Source organism: Engraulis encrasicolus, chromosome 3 (genome assembly GCF_034702125.1).
Source record: "Engraulis encrasicolus isolate BLACKSEA-1 chromosome 3, IST_EnEncr_1.0, whole genome shotgun sequence".
In the NCBI taxonomy this organism is placed as follows: domain Eukaryota; kingdom Metazoa; phylum Chordata; class Actinopteri; order Clupeiformes; family Engraulidae; genus Engraulis; species Engraulis encrasicolus.
Genome location: NC_085859.1, coordinates 39,126,005 through 39,153,135, shown reverse-complemented (window position 1 = coordinate 39,153,135; position 27,131 = coordinate 39,126,005). Strand labels below are relative to the sequence as shown.

Here is a 27,131-nt window from a genome sequence, read left to right as displayed (position 1 = left end):
TGTCTGCAGATTGATGAGTCTAGGCTCGCCTGAGTGAAATATTATATCACCTGAGGTGAGGACGTTTAAAAACTTTCAATAAAACTCACTACACTTCTAAGGGGGGTGCTGTGGCGCAGCGCGCTAAGCCCCCCACATTTGGGCTGGCATGCCCATGGTGACTCAAGTTCGAGTCTGGCCGGGGTCATTTCCCAGCCCTACCCCATATCTCTCTCCTGCTCATTTCCTGTCTCCTCTCACACTGTCCTCCTGTCATAATAAAGGCCCAAAAAGTCCCCAAAACATACTTAAAAATAAATGAATAAATAAACTCACTTCACTTCTTTCTACCCTGTTAACCCACCAGCCGTGTGCTTTTCCAGCTGGTTTAAAGCCACATTGTGTGTCTCACGTCACGTAGTGTAAAGCCTGAGTAGGGCATGCTGCACAGGAGAGCAGCCATGCTTGCGGAGCATCCCATGAGCCTCTGCTCAGAGGCGGATCTAGCTATTTTGGGGCCCTAGGCGAAATATAGACATGGGGGCCCTCAAAAGTCATTATATAAACATACATTTCTGTGTTTTTTGTCTCATTTGTATATTCGATTTCTTAACATAACTGTCAAATTTAGATCGAGCCTATTTTTGTGTGTGTTTACCACGACTGGCGTGACAGTTTGGGCCCCTATGAAGGACATATTTGGTCGGTGCCCTAGGTAATTGCCTAGGTTTGCCTAATGGAAAGTCCGCCTCTGCCTCTGCTAACACCACAACCAGCCAGCCAGCCAGCCAGAGCCAGCTATTTATTCATCCCCACCAAGCCAACGCCAAAGCAGCAATCATGGATTAGCACCATCAGGGCCGCTCTGACAGCTTTCACCATGGGCCCAGGACAAAGTCATCTGAAAGGGCCACCCTACCTACCCAATACATACAATGTAATGGGGACCCAATTCTGGGCCCCCTATCGCCGTGGGCCAGGGACAACGTACCTCTTTGTCCCCCTGTCGGCGCACCTGCCTGAGCACCATGCTAGCTCTCAAAGGTCTCTCCAACCAACCAGCTAGGGATTAGCACAAAACGCTAGCTCTCTGCCGTTTGGCTGCTGATGCTGGATTATAGCTGCCACAGCCGCAGACACGAAGACACCACCACCACCACCACCATGTTCCTCTCTTCCCTCCTCTGCTCTGCACCACTCTGTCTTTCTCACCATCTGTTTTGTCCACTTACAAGCTATGGGCTTAATATGAAAGGCCAACATGAAGAGTGAGGAGTTTGGAGAGACAAATGTTAAGCCAGGCAAAAAAGGGATGGATGGATGGATGGATGGATGGATGGAAAGTGAAAGAGTGAAGAAGATGAAGGAGAGCAAGAAAGATAATTATAGACCAAGAGACATATGCAGTGGAATACTTGTGGCACTAGATCAGGGGTGTTGAACTCAAATTCAAAGCGGGCCAAAATCAAAATTGGAGATGACGTCATGGGCCGGATTCAATATTTCTTTAAAAAATGCACTGAAATTGTCCATAAAGTACACACACTTCATATGTAGAGCTAGGCAAATAACATATTCCCATCATATATATTTCTGCTATTGTATACTTCTATGGTCTAGTATGTGCTGTTACACTAACCTGAACCACTCATAATTCTTGTGATCCCCCAAAGTTTTGCTCTCAGTCAAGTCACATTTTCTATACTATATTAATGATGTATGTGATCCAACTGTAATTAACATTTTGAAATGATCTCGCGGGCCAAATAAAATGGCGCCGCGGGCCAAATTTTGGCCCAGGCCTGAGTTTGACATCCCTGCACTAGATGATCGATGGAGAGCAAACACCAGAGTCTTTGCCAAGAGAGTATGGTGTGTGTGCTCGGTGTTCTTTCCCCACACATGGCTCGAAAGTTGCTTCGAATAAAAGTATCTCCTAAATGTAATCTAATGTGTGAGTGTGTGTGTGTGTGTGTTAGGGGGTCCATATTTTGTATGTTAAATAGCTACTAGGTACTGGTGTAGTCCCAGTGGTGGGTATATAAACAGAGCTAATTACAGGATTTTTGAATTGCAAGATTTTTTGTAAATAATTAGCTGGCACTCTATAAGAAATGAAATTTATCTTGCATCATCAGACCTCCACATCTTTCCATTCTTTCCACAGCTGTCTCGAAAACTTACAGCAGCTCTCTCTCCGTTGGACAGGCCTTGTTTGGAAGGCTAGTGTTGTTGTGTAATAGTCTAAAATAAGACACACATACCTGATATGCAGAAACAGCTTGCACTGCATTGGCTGACTCACTCTCAAACACCAAGTCTCCTTATTCAAGAATGGGTTGCGCGTGTGTGTGTGTGTGTGTGTGTGTGTGTGTGTGTGTGTGTGTGTGTGTGTGTGTGTGTGTGTGTGTGTGTGTGTGTGTGTGTGTGTGTGTGTGTCTGTCTGTCTGTGTGTTTCTGTGTGTGTCTGTGTGTTTGTGCCCACCCTTGCGTAAACATAATTGTGTAGACCTTTGCATTCATGTGTGTCAAAGCATGGATAATGGGATCTATGTGTAGGCACATGTCCTCTGATGTGAGTGTGTGTGTTGTGAGGAAGTAGTGTTCATAATGCTGTGTGTGTGTGTGTGTGTGTGTGTGTGTGTGTGTGTGTGTGTGTGTGTGTGTGTGTGTGTGTGTGTGTGTGTGTGTGTGTGTGTGTGTGTGTGTGTGTGTGAGTGTGTGTGTGTGTGTGAGAGTGTGTGTGTGTGTGTGTGTGTACAAGCGCACACACACAGAGAAAGTTTTGCTCAGAATTCCTGATGTAACTGATGAGGGTGTTAGAAGCTCTGCTGTTTTTGCTCCAGTTGAAGTGCAAACGCATAGCTTATTTTGGGATTTATTGCACAACATTCAGTCTGTTTCAGATGCATGGCTCTGCTCTGAATGGGATTGTGTAGGACAGGCCATATATCACAAGATGCTTTCTGGTCACAACAACTGATTATACCAACCATTCATTTTATTCTATAGAGAGACTAATAATTTGTTCACATTAGTCAGCTTCAAACCAACTTTGACAGAATCTACAACACAGGACCATCAAAAATCCCTAGAACCTATTTGTTTGCACCAGCGCCCTCTGTTGGTCACCAAAGATCTGACACTCACCGACCGACCAATGAAGTATAAAACCTTGTACGGGACAGGTATGTGTTTGTATGCTCTTGTTGTGCATACTGTAGGAATGCACAAAATGAAAAACGTTGAACTACTTTAACTTTGTATAATTGGTAAGATATAATGGCGTTACTACGAACATATTTCTTGACTAGTTCTAGCTTGAAAACCATGTTCGCAAATGGCTGTTACTGAGAGAGTTGAACTTACCTCCTGGCTAACTTGTCTGGATGTCGGCTAGTTGTGAAGAGTCATTTGCAGGTTCTTCTCTTTATACCATCACCATACCATCGCGTAGGTTTTGGTAGATTTCTTGTTCAAGTAATAGTTGGGCGACCGTTCTGTTTTTAGGGAAAATAAGTGGTGTTTAACGTTTTAGTGGTGTTGTAGTCTCGTGGATGTCATGAAGACAACTTGCTAGCTGCTTGAAGGGATGGCGTGGGCAGGTGCGTGGTGTTCATGCAGTACTACATAGAGAGCTATGCCTGTTGCAAAACTGTTGTTATACATGTTGAATATCGATGCATGTGTTAGTAGACTGGGATGTTACCTGTTTAGCAGGAATAATGCAGATAGACAACATCAGAGTTTGCCACCACACTGCCATGTCCTCCGCAGCGTTTTAGATATGACTGATGTGCAGGTTCAGCTGGGTTGAGGTTCGTGGTGACAGTGGCTCTCGCTCTGCCTCGTGTGAGGTGAAGCTCTAGAACTTCCTTGAATTGAATCAATTACCAAATGATTACCGGCTATTACCGGTATGTCTTCACGTCTGTCATATTGTTTTACTTTTTTTTTTTTTTTTTTAGGTCTGACTTGAAAGGGCAATTCGGAAACTGACGGAAGCGACGATGGCGTCTGTGGAAGCTGAGATTGGAGCAGGGGATAAAGTTGTTCCCAACAAACCAGCGGTATGTTCAAGGGTCCATCCCATTGGTCTGGGCTTATAGCCTATGTCTCTGTGTAGGGGCTTTTTTTCAGTTGCAGAACGCACAATTTTGTTTTTTTGAAAAATATATTTTATCATCTTGACAGTTTTGCACCACTGCCTTTTTAATTGACTACTTATGAATGGAACCAACCAACCTGAATTCCAGCATTAGTGAATGAGGCCACAATAAACAGAGATGTTTTCTTCCACACCCAGCACTCTGCTGCTACACATGTTAAGGCAGGAGGGTAAAATAAGGCAAAGTGTGTCTTGTGATTATCGGTGGCACAAAGATCGGTCAGCAGCTGCCGTGCTGTTTTTGCTCAGGGCAGCCTGTGGACTGATAAGCAGACCAGACAGCTAGAGGTTTTTCTTTGTGTGCAAAGAGATCAAGAATAACACTAGTCTCTTCACGAATACCAGGCCGTGTTGTTCTCACAAACATTCTAGTCTAATATTGTTCCTTCAAAGCCTCCAGTGATATGAGGCTATTTGAGATGAACCAAGGGTTACAATTTCAGCAAGGATCTCCTGCTGTTTCTGAGAGTGCATTCCATGTGTAGTGGTGTTTCTCAATGGGGGCGCTACAGCCCCCCAGGGGGCGTTGGGGGCCCTAGGGGGGGCGTTGAGAAGGATCAGCTGAGAGGGTGCGGAGCTTAATTGCCATTGGGTGGCATTAGACTATTTTATTTTTTAATACTTAGGGGGGTGTTGGCAGGCTTATGATGGGGTCAAAGGGGCGTTGGGAGGCTTGTGATGAGGCCAAGGGGTATTTGTTCAAAAAAGGTTGAGAACCACTGCTCTACAGTATTTGATTGCAGCGAGCAAGCTTGCTCATTAAGTGCCGCTCGTGGTCCTAGTGAGCCACTGATACCATTTGAGCCCTGGGCTGATTGCTACCTGATAGCTTCAAGGCTCTTGGAGGCCTGAGTGTTCTCTCAGTGCTGGCAGGCCTTGATGCACCCAGCTGTTACCATGACACCCACCTTCTCCTGGTTAGTGATGGGATGTACGTAGGAGAGTGGCTGCACACTTTGCCTCTCAACCTCAAATTCAGTCACTTGTACAATGTACACCAATGGATTTGGGGAGAACTAATACCAACCTTCTATGTATTAATCAGCAGTGTTTTCCGAACGTTTGTACAACAGCAGAGTGGGTGTGGGTGGGTGAGTGGGTGAACCTGGGACCATTTTTAATGGTATAAGCTTATGCCTGGGGTGGCTTTATCAACATCATAAGCAACAGTACAGTAGCAACAGTAACAGAATACGTTGTGCCTACTGTAGGGCCTACAGAGTCGAGATTGGAGTAGTGCTGAAACCTTTCCTGTGAATAAATCTTTTTTTGGGTAGGAAATTATTTCTTTATCAACCGTCTTCAAGGACAAAACAAAAGCAGATGTTTTAAATATCTACAAGCAACTATAACAGGGGGCAAAGAGTCTTGTTTTATGCTAAGTCTTAATTGGAGGAATTGTTGTTTTGCTTTTGGCCCTAGGTAAATTGGAAGGGAAGGGGGGTGTTGTGTTACTGTTTGCAGCAGCTGACAGGTGCATATAAGACTAATTGCAGTACGAAAGTGAAACTCCAACTCCCATTGTCATTGTGACACAGCATTCCACAGCACACAAGTGATCACTGCACACTGCACACAATGACATTTCATTTATGCCTCACCCGTGCAAGGGGGCAGCCCTCAATGGCGCCCCAAGGGAGCAGTGCGGCGGGACGGTACCATGCTCATGGTACCTCAGTCATGGAGGAGGATGGGGGAGAGCACTGGTTAATTACTTCCCCCACCAACCTGGCTGGTCGAGAGTCGAACCGGCAACCTTTGGGCTACAAGTCTGACGCCCTAACTGCTTACCCATGACTGCCTTAGTATCATAAAGCATTAGCCTTGCTATTTACTTTGAGCTGATTCCCTTAAGTACATAGTATTCTCTGAAGGAATGCTATCTTTAATAATTCTTTATCAAAGTTGTAAGCAACTGCACTTTTCGTTAAGGCTTGCTTCAAGATTTCATCACCTGGATGAATGATGAAATGCACAAATATTTGTTATACTTTCTTATTCTGAATACAACAAATATTTCGTACTGGGAACTTCGCTGTAGTAACTTTTAACTTTTTTCACTGAAGTTATCCTTGTCTCTTCATCCAGTCTTGATAAATCGCTAAGAATGTTGGCATGAGAAGCTGTAGGCTACCTGACCGCAGATGAATATCTCCAATGTCTTTGAGAGTCGTGGCTGCGCACATTTAAGAGGAGAAGACAGAAGATCTTGAAACTTAAATTACTGGTTCTCAGGGAGTGGGAAGACTGAAGATTAAATTCATCAATAACTTCAACACCTCCCTCTTTCCCGCTTCTATGCTCTTTTATGTGGGTGGGCAGTGAATGGGGCTCAGGGCATTTCAATCAGCTTGCTGAAGTGTGCTGGAAAAGTTCTTCCCCTTCTGGAGTTGCTGACTTACTTTGCTATAGTAGTTCTCTTGGAAACCTTTGAAATCTGCCGTCAGATAGAGTGGCCAATGATTTATCCCTGAACATTTCTCCTTGATGAAATCATTAAGATTTAGTAAAAGACAATTGTAGCAGCAGACACACCAAGAGATATGCCTGGGGCTCTGAGAAGATTCAATTATTGAGACCTTCTCACCAAAAAAGGCCATGGTTTTCTATTCCAGCCCACACCCCACCCCTGGTGGATGAACTGCTAAAAGGTATTAATTTTGCCTAAACCGTATTGATGGGTGGATAAACTTTGTTGAGAGGTGGATAGATTGTATTATAATTGTATAATTACCAATGACTAATATTAATACAATTGTTAGTAATAAATGCTAATTAGTTGTGCTTATCCTCCACTTCCATCCTACTCCTTACTGACGACTAGGTGCACCCCTCAATGAAGATTTCTGCAACTTTTGAAGCATCTTCAACATGTTATTATGTGTTTTTTTAAGGCATGATGTCAGCTAACTGACAATTAGAAAAGTAATAATAGCAATTTTTTGTCATCCTAACACAACATAATTACCGTATTCTATTGTATTCTACGTATTAGAAACAGTCCTCAGCCTGCTAAACATTATTCTAATTGCCTTCATTCAGCAGGGTGCCCTCCACAATGAAATACTGGAAGTTCGACCACATTACTCCAATTTTAAGATCGCTGCATTGGCTCCCAGTAAGCTACAGAATTGATTTTAAGGCTATGCTACTTGTGTTTAAATCACTAAATGGAATGGGACCCACATATCTACTGGATATGTTTCAGCTGTATGCACCAACTAGGTCACTAAGGTCAACGGAGAAGAATTTGCTGGTGATTCCAAAAGTCAAAACAAAGTGTGGAGAGGCAGCCTTTAGCTTCTATGCTTCAAAGCTTTGGAACCAGCTTCCAGATGACATAAAAAATGCACCCACTATTGATAGCTTTAAATCTAGACTCAAGACAAAGCTGTTCTCAGATGCTTTCCCCTAGCTTAAATTACTTATTCTTATTATTTTTATTTTTTATTTAATTTGTTTCATTTTATTTTATTTTATTATTATTTTTACCTTATGTTTTATCTTAATGTTTTTAAATGCTTTTTGACTCTAATTCATTTCCTTCTTTCTTCCCTGTTTCCTTTCATTTACATTTGTTAACTTTGTGAAGCACATTGAGTTGCACCTGTGTATGAAATGCGCTATATAAATAAACTTGCCTTGCCTTGCCTTGCCTTACATGCACTTCATCACCCGGTGAGCAGACGGAACGTCTTCTGATTGGCTGAGTCAATTAGTCCATTATTTCCCGAGAACAGGACACCTATGCAGAATACGATTGTTCATCGCACCTGGCTCAACTTTACAGGCTTCTCCTCCTGTCCCACCTTTGAGCCAGTGGCTTGGTCATCGTAACCCCACCTCCAGAGGCACCAGGTCCTGAACTGAGAGGCTTCAGTCAGTCGTCAGGTGGGCACCCCCTTTCCAATAGCGTGTTTCGCAGATTTAGTCCCACGACACTTTTGGGGGCTCGGCGGCAGAACCAGCGTCCTGGAACTACCCCCACCTCCGCCACTCAGCTCAGGAGCCCCTCAATGACCTATCGTCTACCCTACTCTACTCTATACCTCCTGACACCCTGCTCTGAGTCCTTGGTGTTCCTTTCTCCCATCGCTTATCACGGTTCAGCCAGATCCACCGGGATGCCACCTCCGCCTGTTTTGTCATGCTGCTTATGAGCTGTTTTCTTGCCAGTCCCTCGATGCCTAGTTGTCCTAGCGTCCGCCAGAGTGCTCTCCCTGCGAAGCCGCGACAACCCACTTCCACCGGCAGGTTCCAGGCTTTCCAACCATTCTGCTGGCAATCAAGGATGAGGGCCTGATATTTCTTTCGCTTGAACTCATGCGCCTCCTCCATCCTCTCTTCCCATGGCACGGTTAATTCCACCAGTGCGACCTGCTTGGTGGCTTTGGACCAGAGAACGACGTCTGGCCTAAAACTTGTGGTCGTTATCTCTTCAGGGAACTTCAGCTGCCTTTGTAGATCTGCACGCATTTCCCAGTCATCTGCTGTAGACAAGATACCTTTCGCTGTTGTCTGTGGCATACTGGTCTCTCCTGCCCTGAGAAACTTGATGTACTGTGGTCCTTTAAACAGCTTTCTCTGCTTCCTCCTGGCTTGTTCCAGACCTTCCGCCAGCTTGGTCAAGACCTGGTCATGTCTCCAGCGGAATTTCCCATCTGCCAGGTTTGAACGGCATGAGGAGAGGACATGTTCCAGGTTAGCTGGTTTTCCACAGAGTGTGCAGCCAGGACTTTCTGCTAACCCCCATATGTGCAGATTTGATGGTGTTGGCAGGACATCGTACACAGAGGACAGTAGGAACTTGACTCTGTACCCCTCCATGTTCCATATGTCCTGCCATGTTAATGTCCTTTCCTGCACCCCCTCCCACCTTGTCCAGCTGCCCTTCTTGCCCATCGTCACTGCCTTGGCCTGCCTGGTTTCTTCTTCTCCCCTGCGGACTTCCTTCTGCACCATCCCCCGGCGTTCTTTGGGGGTCGCTTTTGCCCAGCTTGCCCTTGTAATACATCCCAGTCCCAGCCTCCCTTGGGCCACTGTGCCAACGATGTCGGCTTGGTGCAGGCGGTCTTCTGCCTCTCTCAATGCCTTATTAGCGGACAATTTACGGCCTGTTTTTACTTCAGTTCCTGCTTGCCGAACTTTCTTGTCCTTGCTGTCCCTCAACATCATTGCCAGGCGTGTTTTCGATACCTTGAACTCCTCCACCACCGAAGTAACTGGCATCTGCAACTTGCTCCCTGTGCTGTAGAGTCCAATTGAGCAGAAACTTCTTGGTACACCAAGCCATCTCCTCAGGTAGGAGCTGATCTTCCTCTCTAGCCTTTCCACCGTGGACACAGGTACCTCGTACACGAGTAGTGGCCAGAGCGCTCTCGGGAGGACCCCGTGCTGGTACCCCCAGGCCTTGTATTTCCCAGGTAATCCGCTCTTGTCCAGCGCAGTCATCCACTTATCCACTTGAATGAGTGTCTCTTTGATGCTCTCCCTATCATTGAGGTCTGCCCTGAACCACTTGCCTAAACTCTTCACAGGCTTCTCTCGAACTGTTGGAATTGTGACATCCTTGATGTTAAAGCGCATACTGTCCTGGACTCGTCCCTTCCTCAGCACTAGGCTCCTGGATTTTGCTGGCTTAAACTCCATTCTTGCCCAATCCATGAGTTCCACCAGATCTTCCAAAATCCACCTCCCCTCTGGTACTGACTTGGCTGTAATTGTCAGGTCATCCATAAATGCCCTGATGGGTACATGCTGGACGCCACTTGACAGTATCGCGCCCCTGCGTAGTTTCTCAGCTGACTTCACAAGTAGATACATTGCTGCAGAAAACAGGACCACTGATATCGTGCAGCCGGTCACAATCCCCACCTCTAGCCTTTGCCAATTGGTGGTGAAGTTCCTGCAGGTGAAGCGCATGTGGAACTTGTTGAAATATTCCTGCAAGAGACTCTGGAGTCGTTGTGGAACATGGTAAGTCCTTAGGGTTGTTTCCACTAGCTTGTGGGTGATTGTACCGTAGGCATTAGCTAGGTCAAGCCACAGTACTGCCAGATCACCCCGGTTCCTTTTAGCGTCCTCTATGATCTTGGTGACTACACTGGTGTGCTCCAGGCACCCAGACACCCCTGCGACACCTCCTTTCTGCACTGATGTGTCCATGTATCCATTTTCAAGAAATGTAATTTCAAATTCTTTGTATGACCAGTGCATGTAAAGAAATTGACAATAAAACCTACTTGACTTGACTTGACTTGATTTTCCAGCATAAAGGTTGTCAGTCTCTTTGCCAGGATCCCGAAGAAGATTTTCCCTTCCACATTGAGGAGCGAGATGGTACGGAATTCCTTGATGTTTGAAGAGTTTTCTCCTTTTGGGATGAAACACCCATCTGCTCTCACCCATTCTTCTGCCAGAAAGTTCTTTGTCCATGCTGTCTTTAGCAACTTCCAGAGGCGTCTCCTGAGCCTCTCACAGTTTTTGTACACCTTATATGGAATACCATTATAATTGGGCTGATTTCCCCCTGGCTTTCCTGATGAAATCATTCACTTCTTTCCAGCTTGGCTCATCTACCTTGAAGGGGGTAGTAGATTCAGGTGGTGTGATGTCATGCCTATGATGTCATGCGGCCGTGTGGGCGTCTGACTTAGACCAGCATAGAATGCGGACAATATTTAAATGAAAACCCTATAGAAATCATGCGGAGGATATGCCCTCAGCATTCCAAACCAAGGTTCTACGTATATGCAACGCATGCACGCCCCAGGGGTTCCACTCCTAGGCACCTAGACAGAGGAGGTGTGTAAGAATTCTACAAAACTGTCCTTTCTGATAAACAAAAGCACTGAATAAGAAGCCAATGTACTATCAGTAGGAGACAAACAAACTCAGCATGCAATGTTTAGTGTTCAAATTTAGATTGTTTTGACACCAGATTAGTCAAGATGGAAATGACTAGAGTGAAAAAAATGCTGAAAGTTAGTGCAAGATAGTGAAAGACGGGTTTAGCGTCCACGGAGAAGGGGGAAAAAAGTTTCGGGGAAGAGGATCCAGTCTAGGTAGGGGGGCTGTGGTGGAAAGAATGGAATTAATTTTGTTTCTCTTTACAAGCTTCCTTTCCGGATACACTTTGGGCATGCCATACTCTGTAGTTAATAGGAAAGCAAAGGCCAGGGATGACACCTTATCCCCGCACCTCCGGGAGGTCATACTCCTGCTCAACACTGACAGGGACCACAAGGCCACTGAAAAATAACCTTGGCCTGAGTTAGTTGTGAATTGAGGGAATGGATCTTATTCTTAATATACAAGGATTCACTGCGCTGTTCATGAATGTTTCCCTTTTTGTTTTTCTCTTGCCTCGATGAGGTCTAGGAGGTCACACTGAGAAACAAGTAAGCTAGCTGTTCATTTACTCAGAGGTGATGAGTTCAATGAGCATGTGTGGCTTAGTTCATCCATCTCCGGCTCAAGGCTGTGGGTTTAAAACTTTGTTTTAATTGGAAAGTCTAATGAGCTACCAGGCCTTGAGTTTGGGGCAGTCCAACTCCAAATAGGAAGGAACTTATTAGGCTAACATTTACTCACACACTATGGGCAGTCATGGGTAAGCGGTTAGGACGTCACACTTGTAGCCCAAAGGTTGCTGGTTTGACTCCCGACCCGCCAGGATAGTGGGGGGAGTAATTAACCAGTGCTCTCTCCCACATCCTCCTCCATGACTGAGGTACCCTGAGTATGGTACCATCCCGACCCACTGCTCCCTTTCGGTGCCATTGGGGGCTGCCCCCTTGCATGGGTGAGGCATGAATGCAATTTTGTTGTGTGCAATGTGCTGTCTGCTGTGTCACAATGACAATGGGAGGAGGAGTTTCCCAGTTGGGCTTTCACTTTCACGTTTAACTTGCCTGAGCTAAAATGTGCCCTTTAAAGTAGTCGGAACACCTCCTTTTCAAAACGTAGTTGCTTGGGTTCACTGAAGATTTAAACTGTGTTAACATAATGCTTTTGAATGTCTCCATTTTGGATCTTATGTGCACCACCCCATGGTCTGATTGCTTGTGATAACTGTCATATTTCATAATGTCTTTATGATCTCATCTCCTGCCAGGTAAAAAAAGGACATTTTATTTCATGCATCAATTGTCACTAACGCTCGCTATGGTACTCCCCCCCAGCTTCCACTATGAACATTTGATGAATGCGAGCTCAATCGTGCTTGTCTTGCGGCCTTGTGCGTCGTCCACCTTTGGTAATCTCATAATTATAGATATAAGGTTATATTACGATGGGCACAGGACTCCTTCTGCTCCTTCACATACTGTATATTTGAGACAGGCACAGTGCAGGACTGGAGTGGGGTCTGAGTGATTTGTACTCGGTTGTCCTTTCACATGCAGACATTATCTTAAATCTTAAAAGCAGAAATGTATGAATTTGGTTTATAATGTACACTACATAAGAACACGTAACATGATTTGCTCAGAATCACTGACCTTGATTAGATGTAATAGATTAGATTAGATTTGTGTATTACGTGATTTATTTTGGTTAATATTACTGTGATGTGCTGAGCAATACAGAATAATCTTGTGAGGGTCATGAGTGACAGTTGGCATAGTTGTGTTAGTGCATCATCGTACAGTAGGCCATGGCTCAGTGGTCCGAGTGCTGTCCTTTACGTAGATCAGAGGGTCGCAGGTTCAAATCCCACCCTTACGAGCACCTTCATCCATGGCTGAAGTGCCTTTTGAGCAAGGCATCTAACCCCCACATTGCTTCACGGCCTGTAACCAATACCCTGCACCTAAATAAGTGTAAGTCACTTGGATTATAAGTGCCAGCTAAGTGTAATGTAATAACACATGGCATGTTTGGGCACACGTGAGTATTTATGCATTTACTGCTGAATAGTTGATGTTACTGTATTGAATGATTGGTGTTGTGATCATGACTGCTGTCAAAACTTAAGATGGGATTGGAATGTGACAAGTGGCATGTTATGTTAATTGTTTGGACACTCTGCTATATGAGTGCTTGTATGAGAGCCTAGCAAATTTGGTGCTATGAATAAATTGTGTTATGATGACAGTGGCAGAGCTCTGAATGAACACTGGGATGTAACAGAAATGGCATGTCCATGGATTGGACACTGCTCTCTGTATATGGGTACGGTATGTTCTCTAGTCTAACCGCAGTGGATCATGTGTGATGCGGTGTGCTGTGTCACCCTGAGGATGCTGTTGGACTGAGGACTGAACAAATTAGGACTCATCGTTACATCACCAAACACTCGAGCTGTTACTCTTTCCCTCTGTGTCTGTCTCCCTGTCTCTCATTCGCTCTCTCCGTCTCACATTCTGTCTCTATCTGATTCTCTTTCTATTTCTCTTTCTCTTTCTCTTTCTCTGTCTCTCTCTCTCTCTCTCTCTCTCTCTCTCTCTCTCTCTCTGTCTGTCTCTCTCTCTCTCTCTCTCTCTCTCTCTCTCTCTCTCTCTCTCTCTCTCTCTCTGTCTGTCTGTCTGTCTGTCTGTCTGTCATTCTCATTCACTCAATCTCTCACCGTGCACGCAGTACACACACACACACACACACACACACACACACACACACACACACACATACACACACACACACACAGACCCACAGTGAGTACACACTCTCCCCAGCTCTCAGTCTCCCCTTATCTGTCGCATCCACTCAGTGTTCAGATTGGCTGACAGCAAACCCACTGTGACCAGGATCTCATGTCTTTTTGTCAGCTCGATCTTCCCCCTGTGTGCAAGGAAAAGGGAGTGCGAGTGCTTCTGTTTGTGTAGTGGGTATGCTTGTTGGTGTAGGTGTGGCTGAGCCTGTGTGTGTGCGTGCACGTGTGTGTGCGTGTGTGTCTGTGTGTGTGTGTGGGCTTTACAGTACAAAAATTGCCCTACATGAAAGCAGCGTGACTTTAATATGAATTGAGTGCATGCATGTACAGTGGAAGATGATATGGTTTATATGAGATACAGAGTTTGTATTTGTGTCTTAAGTGCATGTGGGAGTGTGTGCGCGTCGTGTGTATCAATGATATTGGCTCTGCACCTATGCCAGTGTGTGTGTGTTTGTTTCAGTATGGTAAAGGTATGTTATGTGTGCATATTTTTTTGTCTGTGCCTGACTGTCCATAGCTTCTTTCAGGCTGGGCTGTATTATATGGGCAGTCATGGGTGAGCGGTTAGGGCGTCAGACTTGCATCCCAGAGGTTGCCGGTTCGACTCCCGACCCGCCAGGTTGGTGGGGGGAGTAATCAACCAGTGCTCTCCCCCATCCTCCTCCATGACTGAGGTACCCTGAGCATGGTACCGTCCCACCGCACTGCTCCCCATGGGGCGCCACTGAGGGCTGCCCCCTTGCACGGGTGAGGCATAAATGCAATTTCGTTGTGTGCAGTGTGCAGTGTTCACTTGTGTGCTGTGGAGTGCTGTGTCACAATGACAATGGGAGTTGGGAGTTTCCCAATGGGCTTTAAGAATTTAAGAATTACGATAATGTGGTGCCCTTGGGCACTATACCTCAGAGGTGCGCCCTCTAAGAACAGTGTTTGTAAAGCTTGTGTTGTGTGGTGCCCCCTCACTAGTAAAAAAAAACAAATGTTGGTGCCCCTAGGCACTGTGCCACTGGCCCGTAATGGATAATCCAGCCGTGGCCTACTGGGCAGCCATGGCCTACTGGGCAGCCATGGCCTACTGGGCAGCCGTGGCCTAGTGGTTAAGGAGATGGACTTTAGATCAGAGGGTTGCTAGTTTGAATCCCACCCTCCACTCCCTATCTCACTCCATAGCTGAGGTGCCCTTGAGCAAGGCACCAAACCCCACACTGCTCCATGGACCTTAGCCAATTAGCCTGGTTCCTACCAGACCTCCGTGTGTGTGCTCTGGAGCCCCCTGGTGGCACTCCAAACACACACATCGGTCTGGGAGCATGTGGCAGGATTCAATTTCTGGACTCAAAAAATAATGCCGAGCATTTATCACTTCAATATCACTGGCAGCTCACATTGAGGAGTCACGGGTCATATTATAGACTATATTGACGCTTTAGAGATCAACAGAAAATGGTTTTGAAAGAATTTGTTGATATTGAAGCAATAAATGCTGAGATTATTTTTTTGACTGTAGAAATGGAATCCTGCTACATGCTCCCAGACCTAGTAGTGGAGCTCACAAAGCTGTGCGGAACTACAGGTCGGGCAAGAGCCAGGCAAGTAGCCAATACCCTGTACTTACAATAACTGGAAGTTGCTTTGGATAAAAAGCGTCAGCCAAATGCAATGTAACGTAATATTTCTGTCAACTTTTCCTTGTACAGACATAACCTGTACGAAACCTGTGAGTCGCCTTGGATAAAAGCGTCACCTAAGTGTAATGCAATGTAATGTAATCCCACCATGCCTCTTCCAGGTGACCTGGGGGATGCGGATCCGTAAGAAGCTGAAGACGGTGACTCCTTTCCTGGGCAAGTTCAGGCCGCTGGTGGGGCAGTGCTGCCACAAGTGCACCCCCGAGAGCTTGGTAAGCAACGGTTACTGCAATCAGCATGATTATATGGTGTGTGTGTGTGTGTATATATGTGTGTGCACGCCCCCACGCGCACATGCTTGAGTCTTTTGAGCATCTACACTGTTTACATTGTAGATTCTACAGTGTGATTTTTTTTTTAGTTGTGTGTGTGTACAGTGGTGCTCATATGTTTACATACCCCAGCAGAATATACGTTTTCTCTGCGATTTCTCACGAAATATGACGGATTACACAAAACCTTTTTTTTCACTCATTGCTAGTGACTGGCTTAAGATATTTATTAGCAATATTCTGTGTTTACTCTTTCAAAAGCATGATCACAACCCAAACTACCCAAATAACCCTGTTCAAAAGTTTACATACCCTAGTTTCTGATGCTGAATATGGCCCTGTTTAACATCAAGGACCGCTCTAAATTGTTTGTGGTAGTTGTGGATAAGGCTCTTAATGTTCTCAGATGACAAAACAGCACATTCTTCCTGGCAGAATGGTTGTTTCCTATAATATCTTTGGGTGTCTTGCTGGAACCTCACATTTGAGGTTTCCCCTGAGTGGCTCAATGATGTTGAGATCAGGAGAGTGAGATGGTCGCTCAAAAACCCTCATTTTATTCTTTCTGAAGCTAATGATGAGTTGATTTGGCTTTCTGCGTCGAAATATTGTCATGTTGGCACTGTTAGAATTTGAATTCAGAAATGCAATATGAGGGGTTTGGTTGGAATCAAGCCAATGGGCAAGGGAATCATTGCATTGCAATGATCATTGCAAGGGAAATTGTTCAGGAGGCATAGGACAACCAAAAAATAACTTCAGGTGAAATGTAGGACAACATGAAAAAATGTTCTAAACTGTACAGGACAGAGGCACTTGAGGAAAGATGGGCTGTTGGGGGTTGCCAGGAGAAAGCCATTACTACAAAAATGCAAACATGTTATTTTGCATGATACACCAAATAGCATAGTGAGAAGCATCAGAATGCATGTGACAAAGTCATTTGGAAAAATTAGATCAATGTGGAACTTTTTTCAGCCACTATTAACAGTACCATTTGGAGAACAGTCAACGGAGCCTATGATGAAAGTTACACCATCCCTTCTGTGAAACCTGGTTATGGACCACTGATGTCATGGGCACATTTGAGTTACAAATGCACTACACTTTTGGTCCATACTCACAGAATGATGAATACATTGCCCCGTGATAAATACTGGAGGAAACTTGACACTCATCAGCCTTGAATCTGCACATGGTCCATTGTTTGGACATGCCAACATGACAATATTTCAGCACAGAAAGCCAAATCAACCCATCATTAGCTTCAGAAAGAATAAAATGAAGTTTTTTGTGCGACCGTCTCACTCTTCTGATCTCAACATCATTGAGCCACTCAGGAGAAACCTCAAATGTGAGGTTCCAGCAAGACACCCAAAGGTATTATAGGAAACAACCATTCTGCCAGGAAGAATGTGCTGTTTTGTCATTTTTGAAGAATGTGTTTTGTCATCAGAGAGCATTAAGAACCTTATCCACAACTACCACAAACAATTTAGAGCAGTCCCTGATGTTAAACAGGGCCATATTCAGCATCAGAAACTAGGGTATGTAAACTTTTGAACAGGGTCATTTGGGTAGTTTGGGTTGTGATCATGCTTTTGAAAGAGTAAACACAGAATACTGCTAATAAATATCTTAAGCCAGTCACTAGCAATGAGTGAAAAAAAAGGTTTTGTGTAATCCTTCATATTTTGAGAGAAATCGCCAAGAAAGCGTATATTCTGCTGGGGTATGTAAACATATGAGCACCACTGTATATATGAACTTTATTACATGCTCTGGGCCCAATAGGCAGACACACAACATAGTATACATAAAATGTATGTGTGTGTGTGTGTGTGTCTGTGTCTGTGTGTATCTGTGTCTGTGTCTGTGTGTGTGTGTGTCTGTGTCTGTGTGTATCTGTGTCTGTGTCTGTGTCTGTGTGTATCTGTGTGTGTTTGCGCACTGAGTGTGTGTGAAAGTGAGAGACTGCATATGTAGCATAAAAATGCCAGAGAGGGAAAAATGTAGGGAAAAAAGGAGTGAAAGAGAGCATAGGAGGGATGAGGGCCCCTGAGTGCGGCTAGGCAGCGCTGCTCTCCTGAAGTGCTTCATTCTCCCAAGCAGGGGAATCATATTTGCTTTTCAATAAAACTAATTTCCAGTCACACCTATGGTGTTTTCCCCATGCACACCCAGAGCGATGTTGTGATTTACACGAAGCGGGGCTAGCAATCTAGAGACTTGTTCTTTTCAGATTGCAGCCATGTAATTCCATTCCATTTACTTGTTTTCATAAGTGGCTTTTATGTAACCTGATGGGGAAACTGAACATTGTGTTCCTTTTTTTAATTTAGCAGTGATCGTCAGTAGTATTTCTTTGTAATAATGATAATCCTCAATAGCTGTTTTCCTTTTCCTTCTACTATTTTTCTGAAGTGTGTCTGAGAGCAGAATGTTCTTTGTCTTTTTCAGGGTCGAAAGCCACTGCAACTGCAGAACACACCATCCCTTGGCTTCCAGAACCTTCTGTACATCAATGAAACTCACACCAGGTACAACTATATATGCATGGAATCTAAACAGAAAAAATGAAAATAAAGTCTGCACATCAAGCTCCTGTTTTTGTTATTTCAATGTGACATTTCGGGCATCCTGCCCTTCATCAGGTCACATTAGAATTACAGAAACGGGAGCTTGGTGTGTGGACTTAATTTTCATTTTTTCATGTGACTTTGCTAGTCCTGCACCTAAGACTTTTTTGAGACGGATGTGCATGTTTTTTCTTCGTTGTAATGGAATTTATCTGCCCATTTGCAAATGATCCAGCCTGATGATCAGTCTGCAGTCACACGATTGATGTAAAAACCAAAGTTTACTATACCAAAGATAGTTGATGGACCTTTGCAAAGGTTTACGTTAGGGATTCAAATTATCAGTTATTATTACTAGTAATTCATTAACTTTTGACATGATTGACCTTGAAAATCGACTTACAATTAATTGATAAGCAGCATTTTACATTTAAATTTATTTCTATTTATTCTTTAAAACGTTCCAACTCTTTACACCCTTCTTCACACACATTTTGTCATGCCATCACCTGTGTCATCAATTCACGATGAATCAATTAATTGGTGACATCCCCTAGTTTGTGTGTATCTTGAGTTTAAGATAAAAACAAATAATAAAAAGAACACAAGAGCACATTAGTATGGAGGGGATTTTGTGGAGGTGGTGACACTGACATACACACAGCGTAGATGGATCAATGTAATCTGTTAATGAAAGATATTTGTTAACATGTCAGTGCACTTTTCACACTGCCTTCTTTGTAGAGGTTGTGAAAACAATGAAGCCATTGATGTCCAGGTGTTAATCTGGGCTTTCATGGTTGTATGTCTCACACTGAGACCTGAATGGTGGAATGGAAATGTCCCAGAGGGATGATTCAGTTCCCCAACCTCTTTATTGACTGCTCAGTCAATACTAGTTGTGATAAAAAAATAATTTATTGTTCAGGCGTCTCTACACCAAATGGACGGTTGGTTACTGTTGCGCGTTGGGGCCATTTGGGACAGAGTTGGCTCGGTGTGTCTCTGTGCATCTGGAGGAGTTGAAGGACGTTGGTGGTCGTAGAACCCGGTGTGTTCGGGGAGCAAACTGTGTCCGATCAAGACCGAAAGGAGCAGACAGACAACTGACTAGTCGTAGTTGGAGAGTCTGGTCGGATCGGATAGGTGTGCAAACAGCATTAAGATAAGCAGCTAAGGCAGGCATGTCCTAAATATTTTCTTTTGTGATGCATACAATCTGCGATGTAATTTATTCAACATGTGTCGTTCCAGAATGTCACTAGAGTTGCCCAAAAAAGGTTCCGGGAAGATGTCTTCCATGTGTCTTATACTATTCCATGTTTCTTATACAGTACCTATAAATTGTGTATGACAAGTGCATGCAACCTTGTAATACTGTAAAAACATTCTCATGGGGAAAAAAAACATATGAGAAAGTCGACCTCAGAATTGGAATGGAATTTTCCAGTGGCCCATTGCTTCTGTTTCTTACGGAGGCCGATTGCGTTTGATGTGAGCTGATGCAAGAGTGCGATCATCGACCCCTTCCTGACCTTTACATTCCGCCTTTACCATCTTTTAGCGGATTAAGATGGCTGACGACCTTTTTTCCCCTCTCTAAATCATTTGAGGGGAAAAATTATTGTGGATACTTTGAACATTATTACTGTTAAATGATGCCACGGCACGTACCATGTCTGGGGTACCCAAAATGGCTTCTTTTTTTTTTGGTCATTTAAATATTTGCTCATGCTGAAAATGCCACTGGCTCTTTTGTATGTGTCCTAGTTGGGAAGCGAATATGCAAGTACTAGAATGGCAACTCAGCGTACACACCCCTGCCAAGCTCTTTGGATGTGGAACACACACTCTGACAAAGTGGTGGTGTTGGCGCACAGGGCCGTTAATTGGTTTGTTTGTGTCTTTTTTGGATTGTGTTAGCGGTGGTATGGAAAAACTGAAAGCATGATTTGGTTGGCTTCACACACTGCGTTTTCCTCAACAACTTAAATGAAGGCTCAAATCATCATTTTCTAGTCCCGTTGGGTTTAGTGACAATTATACAACTATAAGCGATCCAAAAATATAAACAAACAAGAAATCTCAGAGAGTGCAGACCTCTGCCAAGGAAGCTGTTTGTAGAACACCCTATTTTTTCTGCCTTGATTCTGTGACTGGCATGTCAAATTTTGCCCTATCCTGTAATGGTGAAGAATCTTTTTGAAAAAATGATGATCCGGATCACTACTAAAATTAAATCACTTGTTCCTTTTGTCATCTCCAACAACTGCACAAAATGTCATCAAAATGTGTGCTTTTTGAGTTATCCTGCTGACAGACAAACAAACAAACCAACGCAACCTTGGCGGAGGTAACAATTAGCCAACCAGATTTGTCCAGATGTTTGCTATGCACCAAAATAGTCAATTCAGACCAAAGTTTGTCTTCGTTTGTCATCTTGTCCTGTCACACTAAATCAAACGGATAGAGACCTCCCATAGAAGTTGACTTTGCCCACTTCATTATGAACCAACACATTATTCTAAATTCAGTATGTGGCGAAAAGATAACTATGGACGAGGAAACATCCATACAAAAACAACAAAGACATTTTTGTTTTCATTGTCTGATGTGAAAGCAGGCCTCAAACAACACCCTATAATAGTATGCATAGTCGGGACCGTATTAAGACACTGTGGTGCCCCCGGGCACTTCACCTCGCAGGTGCCCCCTTTATGAACAATATTTGTAAAGTTTGTGTCATGTGGTGCCCCCTAACTGGCTGTGAATGGTTGGTGCCCCTGGCCACTGTGCCACTGGCCCTTATGGATAATCTGGCCCTGTGCATATTAACTTCCTGATGTAGACCACATCACATGGTCCCATTATAGACTATTTTGTGAATTGGTGTCAAGAAGCTATGTTGGAGCTCAAGGTGTCCAAGACAAAGGACATGTGCATTGACTTTAGACAAAAAGCTCCAAACCCTACCCCTACCACGATAAATGGAAGCAACATAGAAATAGTACACCAGTACAAATACTTGGGGTCCATCATAGATGACAAACTAACTTTTAACAGCAACACTGATATGCTGTGCAAAAAAGGGCAGCAGCGACTATACTGCCTTAGGAAGCTGGCAAGGTTCCAAGTGGACAAGACATTAATGACTTTGTTTTATAGGTCTTTTATAGAATCAATTCATACATTATCTGCGATCTGTTGGTATGCCTTCCTTAATGTTAAGAGCAAGAATGCCATATCAAAGATTATTAAGGTTTGTAGCAATATTACTGGTGTTCAACAGAAAAGCATGACTGCGCTGTACGAGGAACAGGTAATAAGGAAGGCCGAATGTATTTTAGAAAATTACTCCCATCCCCTGCATAAGGAATTCCAGTTTTTACCTTCTGGTTCCCGCTTTAAATGCCCATTAACTAGGACAAATAGATATAAAAATTCATTTTTACCCTCTGCTATTCAGCTGCTAAATTCCACTAGGAAGCATAGATAGCCATGAGTTGTATGTTTAGCTATTCTAAGCCCTACTCTGTAGATCTTTCTCTTAGATTACACATTTATCTTAACCCCTCCACCTTTTTATGCGTTTTAAACGGTTATTTATGTCTGTTAAATGTTTTATGTGGGTGCGTGTGTGTGTGCGGGTGTGAGAGGTGTACCACCACTGCAAAACAATTGCCCATACTGGGACAAATAAAGGCTACTACTACTACTACTACTACTATCATCCAGCCAGAAGTGTGAAAATTGCCCTTGGTGGGTGCCACAATTATAAGCCTGGCCCACCCGGCCATACCATGCCCCTATCCACTTTTACAGCTAATGATTAATGGTAGTGCAACTTTTCCTCTTACTAATGTGCTCCAATTTAAACACATTAAAACAGGCTTTGGGCTTGATCTTAAGTTCCCCCACAGGAGCCTCATTATTGAAGGCCTCTGCTCTGCTACTCAACGATAAATGGCAAATTAGTGTTCAACCAGAAGGACTTTGTTAATGTATACCGCTCTTTATCGCACTTACCCACCGTGAACTTGGGTGTGTTGCTTGCAAGTATAATAATTAGGTCTGAGTAATTGTGATGGGGTGCTTCCTTAATGCTAAAGTCTGTGTCAATTGGTGGTATTGCACATGTAGGAATAGAAGGGTCGGTAGCCTGTAAGCATTTACCCCCGTGTCGCTGCCTCCACCCAACATCACACTAACACACACACACACACACACACACACACACACACACACACACACACACACACACACACACACACACACACACACACACACACACACACACACACACACACGCGCGTGCGCGCAAACACACACAAACACATGCATACACACACTGTACATATAGGCTCAGTATACATGCACAGTTGTGCACAAGCATGCACATACAACTCAAACTCACAACTCACAAATGTATGGTTCCACTGGTAACAATTCAGCAGCATGTTTCTGCAATCTCACAACTGCAAACCTAGAATTTCCAGAGCAAGACTGTTTTTGTATTGCGTTGTTTTTTACCGTGTGTGTGTGTGTGTGTGTGTGTGTGTGTGTGTGTGTGTGTGTGTGTGTGTGTGTGTGTGTGTGTGTGTGTGTGTGTGTGTGTGTGTGTGTGTGTGTGTGTGTGTGTGTGTTTACTGCAGGTACCGTGGCTGGCTGGTGAGGAGAGCGTGCTGTGTGCTGTTCGTGGGGAGCTGCCGAGTGTACAGCAGCCAAGGCCGCGACCGCCTCCACAGGCTCTGCTGCAACGACAGGTTAGTCAGCGAGTGCAGAAGGGAGAGTACCTATGTTACCCGGGTCCTATGTTCCCAGGTCTTTGTATGGGACTGGGTAACTTAGAACCCTTTTTCAAGAAAATAATCCCATGTTCCCCACATTGTGTCTGACAAGGGTATAAGGCCCAGGATGCTTGCACATGCATATTTCTTGCAGGAACGGTTGCCATGCGTATTTCCTGTCAAGTTTGCGCACAGTGGCAGCCTAACCCTAACCCTAACAACAACCTGCGCTCGCCATGCGGCAGCAGTCTACTTGGAAGCTGGAGTGAACACGAGGGTTCTAAGTTTCCTGGTAGCAGGTAACATGCAGTATATCTTGTAAGTGAGTATACCCCTCACATTTTTGCAGATTTCTGAGTATATCTTTCCATAGGAGAGCATTAAAGAAATTTCACTTTGACACAATGATTAGTGACCTTTTAACAGCATATATAACCGCTTAAAATTGTTGTTCACTCAGAAAAAATCAAAATACAGCCATTAATGTTTGAACATTGCCCACAAAAGTGAGTTCACCCCAGATTAAAATCCGGTAAAGAAGGGGCTGTGTTGGCTCGAATCTTCTCAAAATGAAAAGGGATTAAAAGGGAGGTCATCGGTGTGCGTTTCAACCTTTCTTTACAGTGAACTTTTACGATTTGATTCTGCACCTGCCTTAAATAGATTTGTGTGAGATTAGAATGCAATCCAATGGAGAGTATCATGATCTGCTTCAGTGGTCACAGTGCATGTTGACAGCATTCATGCATCCCGAAGCCATGTCAGTCCCACTACCATGCTTGAATATTGATAGGATAAACTTTTTTTTGTAAAACTCACTTGTTTACCACCACACATGCTTGGCACCTTCTAAAGCAAATGTGTTTATCCTGGTCTCAAGAGAGATGAACAGACCAAGGATATGGATCACTGGAACCATGTTGTGTTGTCTGAAGAGACCAAGATCACTCACTTACGTGATATACTGTAGGACCCGGGGAACATAGGATATGGAACATACTGTAGAACATAGGGATGACACCGTGCAGAAGATCCTCACCTGTTCAGGCAGACAGAGAATTACGCTGTTGCCCGTTTCCGCACCCAGTCTCAAACTTACAGACCTGTTCACTCCCAAATACTGTTCACTCCTGAAAGTTGGTTCTCGATGGAGACTGAACAATCTTTTTGTCTCTCTATCTAAAGTACCCTTGAGCAAGACACCTAACCCCACATTGATCCAGGGACTGTAACCAATACCCTCTAAAATAATTGTCAAGTCACTTTGGATCAAAGTCTCAGCTAAGTGTAATGTAATGCCAGCTAAGTGTAATGTAATGTCTTTCTGGCTGGGCTCTTGGTACAGGTGAAGTTAGCTCATCTACACTACACTACCTGTGTTCAACTGGTTCAGTGAATTGGCTGAAAAATTATATGATATAAAGATGGAAGACGAGCATTGCTAAGCGCTTTCCTATTTTGTAGGCAAAAAGGGGCCTTGACATCGCTAAACTGATGCGGACTCTATTCATGACTCTAATGCCCATAGATAATGTATTAAACATGGGCTGTCGACATGAAACGCTGCCATGTTGAGCACTGCATGAGACACACAGTGCCTAAGGCTCCTCCTCATGCTCTCTGTGGCGCGCCATGTCTGACAGAAACACGACACGGTTATTCTGCTCTGAACATGTCATGTAGTCGAGTCTGAGGGCTGTAAGATCGCTAAGATAAGGGGGGGGGGGGCAAAAAAGAGGATGAGACAGACACTAAAGGGAACTAAAGGGAGAGAAAGTACGGAGAGGGAAAGAAAGGAACATAGAGCGGAGGATGGCTCAGCTCAGCCCTGAATGTGGCACGATGGCGAAGAGTGGAAGGGAGAGAGGAAGAGCTGAAAAGAAAACAAGTAAGGGATACGGGTGTAAATCACAGCCTCCATGACGATACGATTCAATATCTTGTTATTCGTTGCAATGCGATTCGATTATTTTCGATACTTAAGAATGCCCCAAGATACGATACAATACGATTCGATTCGACCTTATTCCACTTACGTTTACACTTCTATTATGTCATGGAGCTAGGGCATTGGGCAGGGGCCAGCGAATCGATTATTTTCAATACTTACGAATGCCCTACGATGCGATTCATTCCTCAGATTATATCACGATATATCGATACATTTCGATTATTATTCACACCCCTAGTAAGGAAGAAAGTAGAGAGAGGGCGGAAAGGGAGGAAAAATAGAATAGAGGTTGCTCACATGTCGAATGAGTCACAGATAAGAGACTCCCAGCTAAGAATGAAAGAGAAGGAGAGGGAGGGAGAGAAAGAAAGTAGACAGAGAGGGATAAAAGAAGAGAAGCATGTAGCTCACTCACATGCTTCCTAGACCAAGATAAGAGACTCGTGTCTTGAAAGGTCACCACGCAGTACATGTTTTCACCTAGATTAATTTATGTCAGTTCTCCTTATAAAACATAGCAGTCAGCACACCCAATTTTAGCCTCCTTAATCCAAAGTAATGGCCAAGACTAGAACACAACAATGAGGTCAAGCAAAAAAGAAAAAAAAGAGGGTGGAATGAGATGATGAAGTGAAGAGAGATAGCAGGGTGGAGAGATAGAAAGGGGGAAAACGAGTGATAAAGGGAGGGAGGGAGGGTAAAGAAGAAATAAATGAGAAAGTGAGAAGAGAAGAATGTGGGCAATAAAGCGCGACAGGCAGGACGGATGTATGGCTGCATTTCTCTTCCTCAGCCCTTCAGTCTTCCCGCCTGCTGTGATAAACTGCCATGGCGGCGTTGAGGGGGGGTGGGGGGTGATGAAAAAGGGGGGGGGGTCTGTCTGTGCGGAAGGAGACACGGTGTTCGATGGAATGTTGATGGAGCGCGGTGGAGCGTTTGGCGGAATGTTGATGTAGCCGCCTCCCCCTCGTTTCCCCCCTATCTAGCCTTTCCATCTACGGCGCCCTCCACATCACCACCCCTCTTCATGCTGCCATTACGGAGAGGGAATCTAGAGTCAGGTTGTGCATTCCAATATGCAGACTTGCGTTCTCCACTTGAGAAGATGAAAAAGCGAAGGACAACAAAATTGCATGTATGCCTCACCCGTGCAAGGGGGCAGCCCTCAATGGCGTGCCAAGGGAGCAGTGCGGCGGGATGGTACCATGGTCACGGTACCTTAGTCATGGAGGACGATGGGGGAGAGCACTGGTTAGTTACTCCCAGCACCAACCTGGCGGGTCAGGAGTCAAACCGGCAACCTTTGGGTTATAAGTCTGACGCCCTAACCGCTTACCCATGACTGCCCAATAGAGAAAGAGAGGGGGGGGGGAGGACAGTCGCAGAGGAAATGGAGCAAAAGAATGAATGGAGGATGAAAGAAAAGGTAGATTAGAAGTTGGACACCGTAAAGGACGATGTGAGGAAGAGAGGGAAAGAATGAATGACAGATGGTAGAGATGGATGGATGGATGAAGTGAGAGAGAAGGGGAAAGGAGGTTTGTTCACTACTAATAAGCACTTTGCTTCAGAGGGACATGACCCCTTTACTTAACCTTTCCTGCTGTAAATAATAATTACTTTAGTGCCGCATTTCTATCATTCCTGAGTCATGACTCACCAAGCCCAACAGCTACCCCAGACCCGACCGCCCTTTTGAAATGTAAATGTGTCAGTGTGTGTTTGTGAGTGTCTGTCTGGGTGTCCTAAATTTGTCCATGCACAATTACCATCTTTGTTTGAAAGACAGTCCTGTGACTTGTCTCATCTCCTCTAGTGTGTGTGTGTGTGTGTGTGTGTGTGTGTGTGTGTGTGTGTGTGTGTGTGTGTGTGTGTGTGTGTGTGTGTGTGTGTGTGTGTGTGTGTGTGTGTGTGTGTGTGTGTGTGTGTGTGTGTGTGTGTGTGTGTGTGTGTGTGTGTTTCTGTTGCCGTCATGCTGTGAGTGTGCCTGTATGTTTGTTTGTTTGTCTTGCTGACTTGCTCTCATTCTGTGTTGTGCGTGTGTGCGTATTT

At 44.4% G+C, this 27,131-nt stretch overlaps 1 protein-coding gene and 1 long non-coding RNA gene across 3 annotated transcripts in view; one reads left to right on the top strand and one right to left on the bottom strand.

Moving 5' to 3' along the window:
• Nucleotides 1-3,932, bottom strand: part of LOC134446103 (uncharacterized) — a 60,394-nt gene extending 56,462 nt beyond the window's left edge. Inside the window, exons 1-2 of the long non-coding RNA XR_010034376.1 lie at nt 3,689-3,932; nt 3,349-3,479 (exon numbers count right to left, since the gene is read on the bottom strand). This is a non-coding gene — a long non-coding RNA (uncharacterized LOC134446103). The remainder of the gene's footprint in view (nt 1-3,348; nt 3,480-3,688) is intronic.
• The window catches only part of gpat2 (glycerol-3-phosphate acyltransferase 2, mitochondrial), a 124,656-nt gene continuing 100,647 nt past the window's right edge, over nt 3,123-27,131 (top strand). The window contains exons 1-5 of one of the 2 annotated variants that reach the window (XM_063195384.1): nt 3,123-3,167; nt 3,948-4,049; nt 15,592-15,702; nt 18,223-18,302; nt 22,994-23,104. In XM_063195384.1, coding sequence (XP_063051454.1) covers nt 3,990-4,049; nt 15,592-15,702; nt 18,223-18,302; nt 22,994-23,104 — 362 coding nt within the window. In that variant the 5' untranslated portion in view covers nt 3,123-3,167; nt 3,948-3,989. Of the gene's footprint in view, nt 3,252-3,947; nt 4,050-15,591; nt 15,703-18,222; nt 18,303-22,993; nt 23,105-27,131 lie in introns of both variants that reach the window. The other variant, XM_063195383.1, reaches the window with a different exon arrangement.